The sequence below is a fragment of the Gouania willdenowi genome, chromosome 5 (assembly GCF_900634775.1).
Source record: "Gouania willdenowi chromosome 5, fGouWil2.1, whole genome shotgun sequence".
Classification (NCBI taxonomy): Eukaryota; Metazoa; Chordata; class Actinopteri; order Blenniiformes; family Gobiesocidae; genus Gouania; species Gouania willdenowi.
In genome coordinates, this window is record NC_041048.1 from 41131432 (window position 1) to 41149216 (window position 17785).

At 37.5% G+C, this 17785-nt stretch overlaps 1 protein-coding gene across 1 annotated transcript in view; it reads left to right on the top strand.

The window, feature by feature from the left end:
- cadpsa (Ca2+-dependent activator protein for secretion a) overlaps positions 1-17785 on the top strand; it is a 144483-nt gene that overhangs the window by 90865 nt on the left and 35833 nt on the right. Inside the window, 4 exon segments of the mRNA XM_028446810.1 lie at positions 1689-1795; positions 4344-4352; positions 6768-6924; positions 11446-11587. Of these exon segments, the coding sequence (XP_028302611.1) occupies positions 1689-1795; positions 4344-4352; positions 6768-6924; positions 11446-11587 (415 nt within the window).

The window sequence follows — 17785 nt, forward strand, 5'->3', positions numbered from 1 at the left end:
TTTTCCGAAAATCGTAACACCGGAAGGAATTATTATGCAAATTATTAGTCCCATTACATTTATGGCCCAGAATGTGTATTATCTACTAAAATTAAATCATTGCAACTGTAAAAATGTACTTTAATGATGCTTCAAAGAATAAATCAATTAAAAATATGAAATTATTCATTTAGCACTGACATTCCAACAATGCACAATATATATATATATATATATATATATAACAAAAAAATAGAAAGTTTAACTTGACCCCACTCATACAGTAAATAGTATTATACAGTATAACTGACTGAGCTGCTGAAAGAGAGTGACATTAAATATGTTTTCTCATTAAAACACAAAGTGCATTGAAGTTGTTGATGAAAATTAAAGATCTTAGCTTTATTTATTATCCAAGCATGTTCTTGATTGCTGCGTGCATCGTTTCTTGTGCACGCTGCTTTAATCCCATCCAAGTAATGATCTTTATGGGCCATTTTCGGCCGGAATTTTGGTGCATCACTAATAATTAGTGATTAGTAATGAGGCCTAGACAGCTGCTGTTAGTGACAACTAGGGATGCAACAATATCAAAATATTTTGGTATGATATCACCACTCTATTAAGGCCGTGGTACGGTATTATTACGGTATTGTAAAAAAAAAAGATGACATGGAAACATTTTTGTAGTGTGAAACATTAAGTGACAGGAATGTTAAAGGTAGGGTAGGTAAATTTCTCCAGACACACTTTTCAAGTTTTTGTTTGAAATGTTCTTTATGTCCTGACAGAAATTAAGATCTTATGTTCTCTGAAAAAGGTTTTTTTTTAACCAATCACGTCTCCCTGTCTCCTTGCTCGTTCTTGACCCACTCAAAGCGCATCACAGAGTTAAAACAGTTTTTAGTCACGTTTTTTTTAACATATATAATGATAAAGTTTATTGTTTACTTACTGCTGAATGAATACAATACAAGCAATGAGCTGAGCTCCTCTTCTGCAGCAGCTGTGCTCATGCATGTGAGTGAGGGGCGTGGCTTGAGAGGGAGCACAGAGGGGAGGGGGGGTAAAGGCAGAGTCCTTGGAGAATGCTACATTCAAAATCATGCTAGCTTTCGAAAATTACCTACCTTGCCTTTAATGGATCATTTCCATCACATTTTAAAGGTTTCCAGTGCAGAGAATATTACAGAGATCTAATTGTCCTAAATTTAATACATGTTTTTTCCCAGTAAGAATCTTTTCGGTGCACGATTACTCGTGACTTTTGCGACAAACACTCAACGATGCAGAAGACTTTCATGCATGCAGCGATTTGTAAAAGTATGTGTGGAGTTACCACCAGGGGGCGCAAGCACCAATGATATTGGCCAACGTTACCATATATATCGTAACGGTTCGTGTCAGAAATTTTAGTGTTGGACAATATCGGCGAGTAGCTAATATCGAACATCTCTACTTTTGAGGATCTGTTGACTAAGGCTTGAGAGAAGCGCGGTGATGCACTTCTTGTGTTGTTATTTCAGTCGTTGCTGCACTGGCATGGGTTGTTGTCCTTCTACCAGACGATCAAAGCAGATCAGATCAGATCACATGTGTGGAGTTGTGTTAGAGACTTGGCTGCATGCTGACAGAACTACAACATGTAGATACTGAATAGACCACATGGATGTTTCACATGCTGACCTTTTTTACCTCCTGTGCTCCAGAGAACGTCGGGCGTTTAGTCACTCCTGCTAAAAAGCTGGAGGACACCATCCGCTTATCTGAGCTGGTGATTGAGGTTCTGCAGCAGAACGAGGAGCACCACGCTGAGGTCAGTGTTTTATATATATATATATATATATATTAATACGCACACACCTGTAGATCAATCACACAAGACCAGAGAAGTGCTTCAGTAAATGTCATTTCAACAAATGACCCACGGATTTCAAGAACCAATGCATACATGTGACTAAATATTAGTGATGTGAACAGTCTATGTACATAGCTCTATGCTGATCAAGTGAAATGATTGATGATCAGTGCACAAGCAGTAAATGAAGAATTGATTCACTATTTGATAACAGAATAAATATGGCAGTAAGTAATATTATAAAGTTTCCCCCCATCTGAAACTAAATCACTTTTTAATAAAGGAAATACAAACTGTGGCCATCAGTCTGACTTTGTGCTGCCCCCAAAGTGAACACACTAAAATGACAGAAAAATACAACAAATTAACAGAAAATTATACAAAACAACAACGAAAATACACAGAACAACAACAAAGTTATGCAAAATGACAGAAAATTCACAAAAGTACAACAAAAATCACAGAAAAATATGGAAAGATCACAGAAAAATGTACAAAACAAGAACGATAATACACTGAACAACAACAAAAATGTGGAAAAATGACAGAAAATAGCAGAAATATATGTAAAACAGCAATGTAAATACACAGAATAACAACCACAAAGACAGTTTCCTGTGCTGTAGTTCCTGAGATATTGGAAGCTGAAAATGGAAGGACACATACAGTAACCCCCCCCCTTCACTAAAATGTTGGATCAAATAAAAAATGTGTCATTATTGAATAATTTCAAAATTAAAATTCTGAATTCTTTGAGACTGAAGTGCGTGGGATGTCCTGAAAATGTAATTTATATACCAGATTTGAAGCTACAGAAGTTGTACCTCACAAAATATGAATAAAAAAAACACCCCTTATTACTGTTTGTTAATTGTGAAAACTAAGAAAAATAGTTTTATATCCCAATAAAGAGTAATATTTACTATGAATTAAAACAGATGAGATGTTTTCTTACATTCCCACATGCAGTTATGGACAAATGAAAATAACAAAAAGTGTATTTTCATATTTCCATAGCGTGTGAGTCTAGAACCAATGCATATCTGTGATTAATCATTAGTGATGTAAACAGTCTATGTTCATAGCTCTAAGCTGATCACATGACAGGGAGCTGAGACATATGCTAAGTAGTTTACTGAAGACCCAAACATGTTCCAGACCCAAACACAGACTGACTTAGTGACTCTTTAGAGGAGCTGACATGTCAACCAGATAGGATGTATAGCAGATCTATTTCTATATTCTGAGAGAGTGGGTGGAGCTTATTACTGTATCATATTTACCTTTATATGTGATGGAGTTACTGACGTATTGTAAGATGAACATGGAAGGAGAATAAGGACACACCCCCCTCACTAGAATTTGATTAATTTTGTGGGACATTTTGTTGAAATGCCATAGAGTGATCCATGTAAATAAAGCAATATCATCAGATCAGATTCAGAATTATTTGATCAAGTTTGTGCATACAAACAAAGAACAAAGCAAAGAAATGAAATCAAACGAGTGAGATTCAGGAATAAAGTACATGTTTATTAAAGGAGGAGGAAAGGGCGATTACTGCATGACTTAATGAGAAATATTAATATTTAGGGTGACCATACGTCAGGTTTCACAGGAACACGCCCTCTTGTCACGTCTTGTCCAGGATGTCCGGATATATTTTTACAAATGAAGGAAATTGTCCAGGTTTCCCAGGGACCTTGAACGCATCTTGGAAACACATTAATAAAAAAAAGACAGTAACTCTGCTAATAATTGTTCTATCTGAGAAATTCCAACAGTTTCTAAAAGCTATTGAGTTGCTTTTTGAAGACAATGTGGTTGATTACGGTAATTTTATTCACACGTGACGGAATCATTAAAGATACTGCTTCGTTTTTGATAAAAACGTCACAGACGAGGAAAAGAGAAAGAGAAGCAAAGTCCAAGAGAAAAAAGAGAGAGAGATTAAAATAAACCAAAAACAGTGGATTTCACTGAAACGTTAAACGTGTATATTTAATGATTATTTAATGTTCTGTAAGCCTTGAGTTTGAAACCGATTGTTAAAGTGCGTAATAAAGGTGATTGACTTGATTCAACATCGATTTTATATTTTACATGGTATATTCAAGAAAATGTTGATATTGGCCCAAGTGTTCTTTTTTTTTTTTTTTGGAAATCAAAATATGGTCACCCTATATACTGTATATGATTGAACTAACAGAGAGAGGAGGGAAACCTGGGATTAGGTTAACAGCCTTAGCTCCTACTCTCAGTACAATCACTGATGTTGGTCACATGTTGGACGTTTGGAGAATCATTATCTGGATGAAATCTACACACCAACTTTCACAGTTTGATGACAAAACAGTGTTTTTTAATCCATCCAATCTTGTCTTTGACCTGTAGACACTGTGTTGTGTTTCCTGTCTTTTCATTATCTTATTTTTTTTAAAAAAAACAACAAGTTGACCTTTTATTGTCCATAATTTGTTTGCCTCGTGGGGAATTGTTTGAACAGGGAAAAGAGGTATGTGATTCTCCTCATGCCTTCAGCCTATACTGTATATATGTAATATATACCCCACCCCTCCCTTATGACTCAATCTGCTACTGTGCATGCACTCAGTTATATAATCAATGAATGGATCATTAACGTTTCCTCACCTAATAATGATCCTGATCCTGTCATTAAGTGCCTGTGCTGTGCTCGTTAGCTTCTAAGCTAGCAACCTGTGCTAACAACAAGAAGCACAAACAAGCACTCGGGCACTGTGATTGGTTCGTCGATGATGTCATTAGCACATGATGAGCCAACAAAGTGTACAAAACTGCTGCCTAATGTTACCATGTTTGGTGTCTTATGTTGATATCTGGTGATAAAAGTGCTAAGTCATACTTTGTCTGTAATCTTTAATCAAACATCAACTAGCATCTGCTCTTTGGTTTGGTGAAATCCTATTGATCTGTCGATGACACAAAAACATGGACGAACATACAAAAGTGTGTTTTCTGGGGAAGAATACTTCATTTAACAGCTATAGGCTACTTTAAGACTCGTTTGTCAATGCCAGCTAACCCCCATGTGTCATCAGTGTATGCTAATAACACTTGTTGTGTCACAATCTACAGGTTATACGGTCATTCTTTGAAAAGCAACATTAAAAGACAAAATTTTACTTCAAAAAACATCTGATAATGTCAAATATATTTTAGTGTGTGAGTATTGTTTCAGTTAGCATCGAGATGCTATCAAGACAGTTTTTACAAATGTGGCCTAAAACCTTTGAAATGTACAAATTAGTAGATCTATGTCTATCAAAAGACATTATTATGCTCCATACTAATCATTCCATCTTGAAATCATGTGATTGATGATGTCACAGGGCCCCACTGCCTGTAAACATCCCATTGTTTTCTATTGGAGTGAAACATTCAGACTGAGTTTTACATCATTTATCAGCTTTTTACATCATTTAGTAGCTTTTTACATATTTCAGCAGCTTTTTAGATCATTTGGCAGCTTTTTCAGTCTAAATGGCAACTTGTGCTGCTTTTGGTTGCTCTAAAAAAAACCTGGAAAAGTTAAAGATGTTGATGTGAACCTCTTTTGTTTACTGAAAGAGGATAAAAACAGTTGTGACGCGAAAAAAATCTGTGACCACAGGGGGGCGACAGTAGTAGACAATGAAGCAGAGAAGAAGAGCTCTCTCAAGGGACCTTTACTCTCCCTTAAACAGTGCGCTGACACGCTCTGGTGGCTGAAGTTAGTGAGTAAATCACAGACTGTTAAAGACACACAAACCCTGAGGATAGAAGTTCTTTTGGGTGGGAGTCCTTCAAAAATATCGATTTTTTTTCATACATACCTACTCATCGTGCTGTATTCAGCTGCTCTATGTCTCTATGTCTATAGCTGCACACTTGAACAAAGGTCAGGGGTCAGTCAACACCAGAAGTAAACAAACCTGTGTTAATATTTTTTGATTTAAGCGACTAAATTAAGGGCTTTATTTTGACAGCACTAGTTAAAATCCTTTGTTGGGAAAGAAATTGAGGAAAACATCTGATCCTGTTCGTATAGAGGAGATACTGTAATTATTCAGTCATGTCAAAGGAAGCTTTTCCTATAACTTTAGGTCAATAATGAGGCCGTGCTGTGACTTAAGAAGCTCTGGTGTAATGGGACGTGCATGATGATGAACCCTGTTCCCACTGCTCCCACTCACCACCCTCCCACACCCCCCACCCCCACCATCCCAGTGGCCACATTCACATCACAGCATAGCAGCTTGATGTGAATGAGTCGCCGTTGATCCTCAGGGGGGCTGCAGGAGTCTGGAGGTGCATGACATAAAATAAAACCAACGTGTTTGATGTGCATGAGAGCAGCCCCCTGTCCCTGAACCTCCATCCTTACCAGTTCACCCACTCCACTGACTCCTTCTCTCTGAGTGACGGGCTGAAGGGTGAGTGGGTGAGTGTTTAAGGAGCTTCTTCCTCCTGCCATGCCTGCTGCTGCTCCAGGAAAGTGTGTGACTATCCGTGCCGTAGCACTGCTGCTGTGCCCCCCAACTACCCCCCCCCCCCCGCTCCCTGAGGATTAACTGTGCCTCCAGCTGTAAAGAACCCCCCCTGGAGGTTAACGTGTGGAGGTTGTTGAAGAAGCAGCTCGATGAGGTGAAAGAAGAGAGTGTTAACTTTGTAAAGACGCGTCCACGGGGAAACACACAGTTTGTCTAATTTGTTCTTCTTCACTCTCCAGTTTTTATTTGACTCTGGTTTCTGTGTGTGTGTGTGTGTGTGTGTGTGTGTGTGTGTGTCTGTGTGTGTGTGTGTGTGGTGTGTGTGTGTGTGTGTGTGTGGTGTGTGTGTCTGTGTGTGTCTGTGTGTGTGTGTGTGTGTGTGTGTGTGTGTGTGTGTGTGTGTGTGTGTGTGTGTGAAGGCCTTTGCGTGGTGGTCTGACCTGATGGTGGAACACGCTGAGACCTTCCTGTGTCTCTACTCGTCTGACATGGACTCAGCCCTGGAGGTTCAACTCCCCGACAGCTGGGACAGTTTCCCTCTCTTTCAGCTGCTCAACGACTTCCTGCGGATGGACTGTGAGTGAAAAAATAAAAACACACCTAAAGATCATGAGAAGGTCTGAGAATAACTGTTACAGAACCTCGTTTCACGCTTCTCAACAAAACACATCTAATTAGAACAGGAAATATATTCATTATTGGACTGTTTTTATTCAGGGATGAAACAATGAGTGGAAATAAACTGAGGTTAAATCCACATTTAACAACTTTTATCAAAGCGAGGCCACAAACCTGATTAAATCTGAGATTAATTTTATCAACATTCATTTCTGTGGTTTTGTGTGTTTTTGGAGTAATTTTTTATGGGTTTTTTTAAATGTTTTTTTATGTGTTTTCATTGTCATTTTTGTGTATATTACTGTTATTTTTGTTGTCCTTTTGTAAATTGTCTCATTTTGTGCATCTTCGTTGTTGTTTTGTGTATTTTTGTTTTTGTTTTGTAGATTTTTCTGTTATTTTTCTGTATGTTTTTGTTATTTTTGTTGTTCTTTTGTATATTTTTCTGTTAATTTGATTTATTTTTCTGTCATATTGTTTATTTTCTTCATTAAAAAGTTATTTAATTTCAGGGAAAAATGCAGCGGTATTACCATAACACAGGAATATTTAAGTCTGTTATTAAATGATGTATCGACTGTTCGTTAACTGCTTGTGTGCTGATCATCAAACATTTCATCGCTGTCATTTTTCAGGCGTCCGTCGGTTTATTTGTTTCTATTACATGTTAATAAAAGGAGCCAAAAACAAAACAAAAACCCTGAATTTATCTTCGGCTCCAAAGCGTTTATTATTATCTAATATTATCTTTCTTTATAATTGTCGTAGGTCATACAGGTGTTTGTAGTCGTTGGCGTCCAATAATAAAGCCACATCTATTGTGATTTATTGAATGTTTTTATATTTAAGTGTTCCCAGCAGCAGCTTCTGACCCTGAAACATCTCCTGTGTGTCTGTGAAACGTCTGTGTGTGTGTGATGGAGTGATTGAAGATAATGGTGAGGTCTTGGTTGCTGCAGGCCAGTCATCTCGTCTCTAATGAAGCACACACACACACACACACACACTGGCCTGCAGGAACACGTTGGTTCTGTAAGGGATACACTCCACGGTGGACTCTGTTCATGGTGCTAATTGTCTCTGGGGAATGTTTCCCCTCTGCAGCTCATCAGTCGGGAGTCAAGGAGAAGGCAGAGCACTGGCCACTTATTCAAATCATTACCATCACTTATTATTGGGATCAAACTGGTCGTCTTCTTCTTCTTTATTTGCTTTATTACCCATTTGTGGAGTGAATTATGGGAGCTGTGGCAGCCCACTGCAGGCCTGAAGGGAACGCATAGGAAGATGAGATAAATTAGGATTAGATACGTTGAGATAAGATAAATTGAGACGAGGCGAGATAAGAGAATTTATGAAACAACAACAAAAAAAAACTCACACCAACTCTTTGTTGTTTCCTGTGTTAATGTTCTTATTGGTCTTTCTTTTTTCTAAATGCTGACAGGATAAATTTTGATCATGTGACCCTGAGGTCAGACAGTCACACTTTTGTGATAAAAGTTTCCCATCTCAACATCATAATTAGGTTGCGGTGTGAAATAGAACAGAAAATATGTTTATGGTCACATGTCGTAGACTGGTGTTGTGACAGAATCTGTGACGTGACAAAATGGTGACTCTGGTAGCTAAAGTCCACGTTTACTCCTAAACAATCTTTCCTCGCCTTTAAACTCTCTGGACTTTTACATTTTACTTTTTAAGGTCAACATAGAACAATTAGGAAACATGTTTACAGTCAAACTTATTTAAAATATGATAAATTCCATTATATCCAGGCTTCATGAATGCAAATGTTTTATTTTTAATGGCTTTTGTAAATTTTTTTGTTATTGTATCTCATGTATGTCTTTTGTGGCAACACTTTTTACAGCTTAGGGTCTGATGGCGTCCCACGTCTCGTCTCGTGGCTGCAGCTCTACAACAACTCTTAAAGAAAATAACCTGACTAAACCTCGACTTTTATATATGGTTTTTCATTGAGGCTGTAATTACGATTCACTGCAGCCCAAAAAAAAAAAAAAAAATACACAAAACTACAGAAATAAACCAAAAAATTAAAGAATATAATAAAATACACAAAATGACTCCACAAACACACAAAACAACAACAAAAATACACAAAACACACACAACCACTTTGTTGTTTCCTGTGTTAATGCTTGATCAATATTCTAATGCTGACATGAATGCTGATCATGTGACCCTCGGGTCAAACAATCCCTGCTTTGATAAAAGTTGCCCATCACAAATGAAATATGGGATTATAATGAAGCTTAGAACAGAAAATACGTTTATGATCCCATGTCGTAGACGGGTGTTGTGACAAAAACTGTCCGTGTTTACCCTTAAATGACCTTTAATCCCCTTTAAACTCTCTGGACTTTTTACATTTTATACTTTTCCTAAAGTCTGAATAGAAGGAGGAGGAAAGGTTTTAGGTTTCAATGTGGTACAGCAGTATATGTACTGTAATAATGGAACAGATTAAATAATAATCCAGTGTGTGTCCCATCATGAGAGCGTCAGAGCCCTCGGCCTTCAGACTTTGGGAAAGACACAAACACGCGTGTCTTTTCCAGAGAAGGTCATGTGCTGCGTGGCCCACAGCGGTGCACTTATGGTGCGTAAACAGCCGTAGCAACAGCCGGGCGCTAACGTCTGCAGTAGTTAATGAGTCTAAAGCAGCGGTGCCCGGCCCCAAACGGGCCCTGCAAACACACTCCTGGACACGACACATCCAAGTGGACAGCAGCCGCTCAAGTGGCTAATTGGGAGAGTCGCTAATCAGGAAAATGCAACAAACATTGCACCTACTGTGTATCATCGACCTTGACTTGGATGCCAACACACACACAAACACAAACACACACATGCTCAGAGGGGGAGAGAAAAACAAAGGGCGAGCAGAAGCAGACACGCTGCGTGGAGCCGCGAGGCGTCGCATTAGCACACACTGGCCTCCATTTTATCTCCTGTGGTCTTTGTCAGAGTTGCCTTTTTACCAGTTGGGAGCTGACGGAAAAACAGGGCAAATGTGTGCGATGGATCAGATTTAGAAACACCCTGAGACTCCAGGGCCTGGTTCAGGGAAAAATGGAAAAAGCTCAGTCGCACCTGCTAAAGAGAACTGGAAACATGACGATGGTTATCACGTTTCAACTGAAACGCAACACAAAGAGGCCTTAGAGCAGTGGTTCTCAACCTTTACTGCCCCCCAAAGTTAAGGGGAATTGGGTTAATGTCATTTAAAAAGTAGGAACAATTTTTTAAACTGGCAAATAATGGGCGTGACAAATCATGAATGTGGTTAAATTGTCAAAAATAAACATGAAATCTGGTGAAAAGAGGTTAGAAGTGACAATAATGGGTCAACATATGTGACTTTAGGTGTAAAAGTGGTAGAAAGGGTTTATAAGTGCTGAACATGTCTGGAAAGTGGAAAATGTGATGTAGAAGTGTCAGAAATGGGAGAAATGTAGCAAAAATACATTAAAAGGAGCAAAAATATGGCAACAAAAAGTGATGAAAATAGGTAGTGACAGAAAAAGGGTAAAAATAAGCAAAAATGGGCTCAAATTGATCAGAAAATATTCTTAGTTTCTTGAAGGCATCTGGTGACCCCCTCCCAGTGTCTCGTGACCCCAAAGTTGAGAACTCCTGACTTAGTAAGTGATTTAAGATGCTACAGACGACTCTAACAGCACGCAGAACATTTTAGTTCACGGCTTAAATACGGACCAGTTTGAGATCAGAAGATTTCTGGTGGTAAAATAAGCAATTTCAGCGTTAATGTGCCCTGGTTTACATTTTAAAATATAAATAATAAATGTAAGGCAACAATAAGTGACAGATTTCAGTTCCTCTATGATCTTCTCTTAAATTTCCTTTATTTTGTGACCAATTTTAATTTAAATTGAGGAAAATTTGTGAATTTCGGAAAACTCAAGTGTTAATTTTTAGAAATTAAAAATGGCTGCCGTCATGTGACGTAAGTGGGAAAACTGTGAGCAGTACAAATATTTTTTGAGTTTCATTGCATCACAATTTACACAATGATTGATGTTTGCTCGTCATTTACTGTTTCTCCTGCGGGCCTAAATGGATGCTATGAAGGGCCGAATTTGGCCCCCGGGCCTTGACTTTGTCTCTAATGTTCTGTGTTATTGTCAAAGCCAATCGATATTACCCAGTGATCAACAGAGATGATTAGATTTGCAAAGTCTGTGATAAAATATTTATTTTGAGACCAATTTTCATGTCATTTGGGGATTTTTTGTGCATTAATTTGAGGTAAATTGCAGGATTTTGGAAAAATATAGAGTTCTTCCAACAATCTGAGATAAAAAAAATGGCTGCCGTCATGTGATGTAGGCATGGGAAAAACAGTGAGCCCTGAAAATATTGTGAAGTTTCATTGAATTGTGTGTGTAGCTGGAACAGCTGACAAGCTGACCTATTGTGTTTCTCTCTCTGTAGATAACCTATGCAACGGGAAGTTCCACAAACACCTGCAGGACCTGTACGCCCCCCTGGTGGTCCGATACGTAGACCTGATGGAGTCGTCCATTGCTCAGTCCATCCACAGGGGGTTTGAAAGAGAATCCTGGGACCCTGTTAAGTAAGGACCACATTCATGATTTCATCTCTTACACTAGGCTTTATGTTAATGATTAGCATGCTAGCACATGTGCACAGTCAAAGATGGTTGACTTTTCCTTCCAGATCCTTCACTGCACACCAATACTGTATGTTAGCGGTTATTGTAAACTTCACAGCTGGAAAAACACAATTACTTTTACAGCAAATCATGAATAAAACATGAAATAAAACATATTCATTCTGTAGTTGTGAATCATATATATATATTATATATATATATATATTATATATTATATAAGCAGACCGAGCTCTGTACAGCAGACAGCAACCATTGGTGGCCTGGGGGCCACAAGCGGCCGTCAGTCAACTTCTGTGTGTCCCCAGAAGTAAAACACAAAACAATGAAGACACACAAAACAACAACAAAAGCACATAACTGGTATTAAGAATATAAAAAAATACTCCAAAATAAACAAAAAACAACAACAAATTGAATGAAATAATAACAAATGCATAAAATCAACAAAAACAACAAAAACTATAAAAAATACGCAAAAATACTCCAAAAATACACAAACTCTGTTGTTTTTGTGCTAAAGCTCTGATTGGTCATCATCTAAATGTTGACATGAATGTTGATCATGTGACCCTTGGATACAATACGAGTTTCTTGCCCCGCCCCCTGTGATAAAAGTCACCTGTCTTTGTTTTACCTGTTTTAAATCAACCTGTTGGAGGTTATGTATGAGTTTATTATGTGTGTGTGTGTGTGTGTGTGTGTGTGTGTGTGTGTGTGTGTGTGTGCGTGTGTGTGCTGTCTGTTCTCTGACGTGCTGACTCTCTCTACAGGAGCGTATCAACCCCCCTGCACAATGTCAGCCTCCAAATGCCCAAAGTGCCAAATCTATCAGTGCTACAAATGTCCAACTGGATGACAGCTTATAATGAGTGTGTATACGTATGCCTGCTGCAGCCTGACACACACATGTCCATGTTGTTGGCATGAACGAGTGATTAAAGTTAGAGATCAAAAACTAAAATATATTACAAACAAGAGGACGCCCTTCGTTGTTTCTGTTCATCTGTTTGCAACAACTGTGGGAAAAGTGGGACGTGGAGGCACATTTAGGAAAAAATATATCCTGGCCCGATACTTTTTAAGATATAGTTTTCATTGAAAATGTGACCTGCAGAAATATCAAGTGTGTGATGCTTAATAAAGTTTTTAAAATAGTTTTTGTTACAACGCAGGATCGATTGATGATTTTCAGCACTTTTCTTTTTCCTCTCCACTCCGTTACCATCAACCGTATCCATGGAAACCCTAGAACAACTTTTTAATGTAATTTTTTTGAAAAGCCAATGAAGGAAATTAGGTATTAGAACAGGAACAATTGATTTGTAGCACAGTGTGTGATGCCTGTTACATCTTGTCCACTCCACTCCGTTACCTTTATTAGCAAAGCTTCGACTTCTATCAACAAACTGTATTTTGAGATCATTTTTGAAATTTAGACTTTGATCTTGTCGTTTCTACTTTATTCTCGACATTTCAACTTTATTCTTGATTTGCCCAACATTATTTTGTCTATTGAAATTTGTCCTCGTCAGCTTCTGGAAATTTGACTTTATTAGCAAACCGACAACTTTTATCACGTTATTGTACTTTGAGCTCATTTTTGAAATTTCGACTTTGATCTTGTCTTTTCGACTTTTATCTCAACATTATATTTCAACTTTATTCTAGAAATTTCAACTTTAATCTCGACATTTTGACTTTATTCTTGTTTTGTCCGAAATTATTTTCTCCACCAAAATTGGCCCTAATCCTATTCCGTAGAACAGGAACCATTGAGTGAATGACTGTCATGTTGTCGGCTCCACTCCACTCCGTTACCACAGAAATTCATCATTTAACCCCATGTTAAACAAACATTAGGAATAATTCAGCAGGGCTAACATGGAACATTACGCTAGCTACTGCTCCCTTTACATTACATGGTTTTCAACATCCCAAATGTGCCCCGAATTAAAAGTTAAAGCGAGCTACTCACATATAGACAATCAGGATGTTTTTGTCCTGATTTTCCTCCTTCATATCCATCAAAGAATGGCAAACTCTAGATTATCTTCTGTTTTATCAGATGATCCTGTATTCTGAGGGTTGTTCAGAGTGAATTTCTTCTGATAATCGACTCTGAAAAAGGGTGGGGCCAACACCAACAATTGCAAATGTTTAAACGTATTTTTTATATTTACGACCAAAACTCCTTGTGACATAAAACAGAATGTAGCCAATCAGGAAGCAGCGGAATGAGGAACACATAATGCTGCGTTCAAGGCTATAGGAACTCTGCATTCCCCTGTAGACAAGTCTGATCTCTGAGTTTAGTCGAGTTCAGCTGCAGCACGTTGGAAAAATCTCAAACATGGCCGACCAACACATTGGCCACAGTTACCTGACGTTTTTTCATTTGGAATTAATTATTCAGAATTAAAGTATTCAGAATTAATTATTCAGAATTAATTATTCAGAATTTAAGTATTCAGAATTAAAGTATTCAGAATTAAAGTATTCAGAATTAATTATTCAGAATTAAAGTATTCAGAATTAAAGTATTCAGAATTAATTATTCAGAATTAAAGTATTCAGAATTAAAGTATTCAGAATTAATTATTTAGAATTAAAGTATTCAGAATTAATTATTCAGAATTAAAGTATTCAGAATTAAAGTATTCAGAATTAATTATTCAGAATTAAAGTATTCAGAATTAAAGTGTTCAGAATTAAAGTATTCAGAATTAAAGTATTCAGAATTAAAGTGTTCAGAATTAAAGTGTTCTTCTACGTGTTTACATGGAAACAGTAATCAGAATATGTACGACAGAACAAGCATGCGCAGAATGGACAACGGAATTAATTTAAATTGGAATGAACGTGTACAAGATCTAGAAATTATTCCATTTGTAATTTAAAATCAGAATAAACCAGCCACTAACTTCAGATTTAAGTTTAATTTGGAACGGCCATTTTCATGTGGAATGAGGTGTTTACAAGGTTGTAATCTTTTTAAAGAGGATTTCATTGGTATTCTGAATTAAAGGAGAATTAAAGCTCTCATTTAAACGTAGCCTGTTAGATTTTTATCCCGACTTCACAGAATAGGAGCTCCACCTCCAGGTGGCGTTCAAGGTCACTTTTTCAAGTAGGAGGTCGGAGAACGCAGAGTTCTGAGTTGCTTGGAACGCGGCTTTAGATCACGTTATTAGATCTCAGTTGATCTCGTGAGATTTCTTTGTTGGAGGAAGTTTACAGTGTGATCCAAACTGTTCTATGTTTGACTTTTTATCTTCATGTTCGGAAATACTAAACCATCATAGAACTAGAAACGCACTCTGAGAGTTTCTACTTCGTTTTGCTTAAAAAAACTATAAAAATGAAATATGAAAAAACACAACAACAACAACAACACATTAAAGGACCATTAAAAAGACAAATTCACTCAAAACACACCCAAGACGACAACGTATATACAGAAAAATGACAGGATAGATAGAAAAATACACAAAAGCACAACAAAAAAACACTAAAGGACCATTAAAATGACAAATTCACCTATAAAAACACACAAGATGACAACATAAAGTAAGTCACATCTTCTCTGAAATTATGCCACACACAATGGTTAATGGTTAATCTTCACCCGTCCACCACAAATTCATAATAATTTCAACAAAAATTGATATCCTCGCTGAAGAAGGGAAAAGATCCAAGCTGTGTTCTACAATTCACAGCTAAATACTGATGGTGATCTGGGCGTGTCACTGTCCGTTATCAGCTGGATAATCACGCAGCAAATCTGAATCCTGATTGGCTGCTTACGTCTATCGTCTCTGCTATCACAGGTATCACATGAACTAGCTTCCCTACCACTACTACATTACCCATAAGCCACCGCGCTTAAAGGACCAGGCTGAGGCACAGCTCACATCCACCCATATTGTGATATCCTCAAGTGGTATTTTCTCTTTTTTGATAATCCAGAACATCACCAAAATGTAATCACCTGTTCCTTGTGCCGTTATCAACAATTCCTGAAAATTTAATCCAAATCCGTTCATAACTTTTCAAGTTATTTTGCTAACTGTCAAACAGACAGATAAAGGTAAAACATAACCTTCCGCTTGACGCTTGGTGGAGGTAATAATTAGAAACGTGTGTGTGCATGTGTGTGTGTGTGTGTGTGTGTGTCATTTAAAGCAAACCAGAAACAGAAAATCTAAGCAAACCTTTCCTCAGAGATCCGAGGTGTAAAAGTAAAAGCTCCTGCTGGTGGTGACACTCACACTCCTGCTCATCCATCACTAGTCATACACCACGTACACGTTTCCTTCTCCAGAAAGAAGTAACTCGTGAAAATGATTTAAAGGGTAATTAACAGTCGACTCTTCATCAGTCCAACATCTGCAAACTTAGATCCAAAAACCAAGTCCCGTTCATGCCAAAGGAACAACATGGTGTGTGTAGGAAGGTTAAAGCAGAGCCAGTGAGATCTGATCCCAAAACCTTCTCCTCTGTGGTTTGTTCATGTAGAGTGGAAAGATGGAAATATGAGCTTTAAACACAGCTCAGTGTTTTTACCATGACAGTTCCTTAGACAAGTGTGGTTCTCAACTTTTTCAGCACCGTGACCCCCAAAATAAAGGTTCCAGAGCGTGGGGACCCCCACTGTAGCTGAAGGTGGTTGAACACACACATGAACATTGAAGAACATGTGGAGATGGTTCCATCTATAAAGGGGAGAGATTTTTGGGACCTGGAGGGGGACCCTAGGAGGGGTCGCCAGATGCCTTCAAGAAACTAGGAATATTCTCTGAACAATATTATTTTTACCCTTTTTCTGCAACGACACCAAAATTTTCACATTTTAATTTATTTTCATCACTTTTTCTTGCCATATTTTTGCTCCTTTTAATGTATTTTCGCTACATTTCTCCCATTTGTGACATTTCAATAACTTTTCTGCACATTTTTTTTCCACTTTCCAGTCATGTTCAGCACTTATAAACCCTTTCTACCACTTTTACACCTAATGTCACATATATTGACCCATTATTGTCACTTCTAACCTCTTTTCACCATATTTCATGATTATTTTTTTGCCAATTTAACCACATTCACCATTTGCCATGCTCATTATTTGCCAGTTTAAACTAATTGTTTCTATTTTTAATTACATCACATCAACCCCCACCTCCCCACATTTCTGCCAATATTAACACTTTGAACCCTTTTTACCACTTTTTCTGTTTGTTTTTGCCCACTCTGATTTGCAACTTTTAACTAATTTCTGTGTTTTTAACAAAAGGATTTACATCTTTAAGATGACTTTATATGACCATCTATAAGGGGGAATAAAGGGGAGAGATTTTTGGGGTCCATCCATAAAGTCAGTAAAATGATGGTCCATTGTTCTATGAATCTGTGATAACCACATTTATTTATTCATCTGTATAATATCCACTGTTATCCAGGAACGTTTAGTATTATTATAGTCATAGTTTATTGGTTAAAAGTTGCAAATTAGAGTAGTCAAAAACAAACAGAAAAAGTGGTAAAATGGGTTCAAAGTGTCAATATTAGAACAATTATGTGAAACTCATGGACATGCAAAATAATCATGAAATATAGTGAAAAGAGGTTAAAAGTGACAATAATGGGTCAACATATGTGACCCACATAAGTGGTAGAAAGGGTTTATAAGTGCTGAACATGTCTGGAAAGTGGAAAAAATGTGTAGAAAAGTCATTAAAATGTGATGTAGAAGTGTCAGAAATGGTGGAAAATGTGGTAAAATAAAGGTTCAAAGTTTAAATATGTCAATAAAAGTTTGAACAATGAGTTTAAACTGGCAAATAATGCCAATGACATTGTTAATGTGGTTCAATTGGCAAAAATAAGCATGAAATATAGCGGCAAGTGGCGATAAACGGCCGATAAATGGCATCCGGTTTCGCCATCTCCAGCATCTTTGAGCCCTGTTGGTGAAACAAGATTCTGGACTTCCTGTGTGTTTTTTGGCGTGGTCTTTATAATGTTTTTCACTTGTCTTGTCATGTCTACTTGTGTGTCAATTTTCATGATTCTACGATGAAATAATTTTTTTTGGCGTACTTGGTGGCGCCGGTGCATCAAATTTTTGCAATTTTAAAGTTG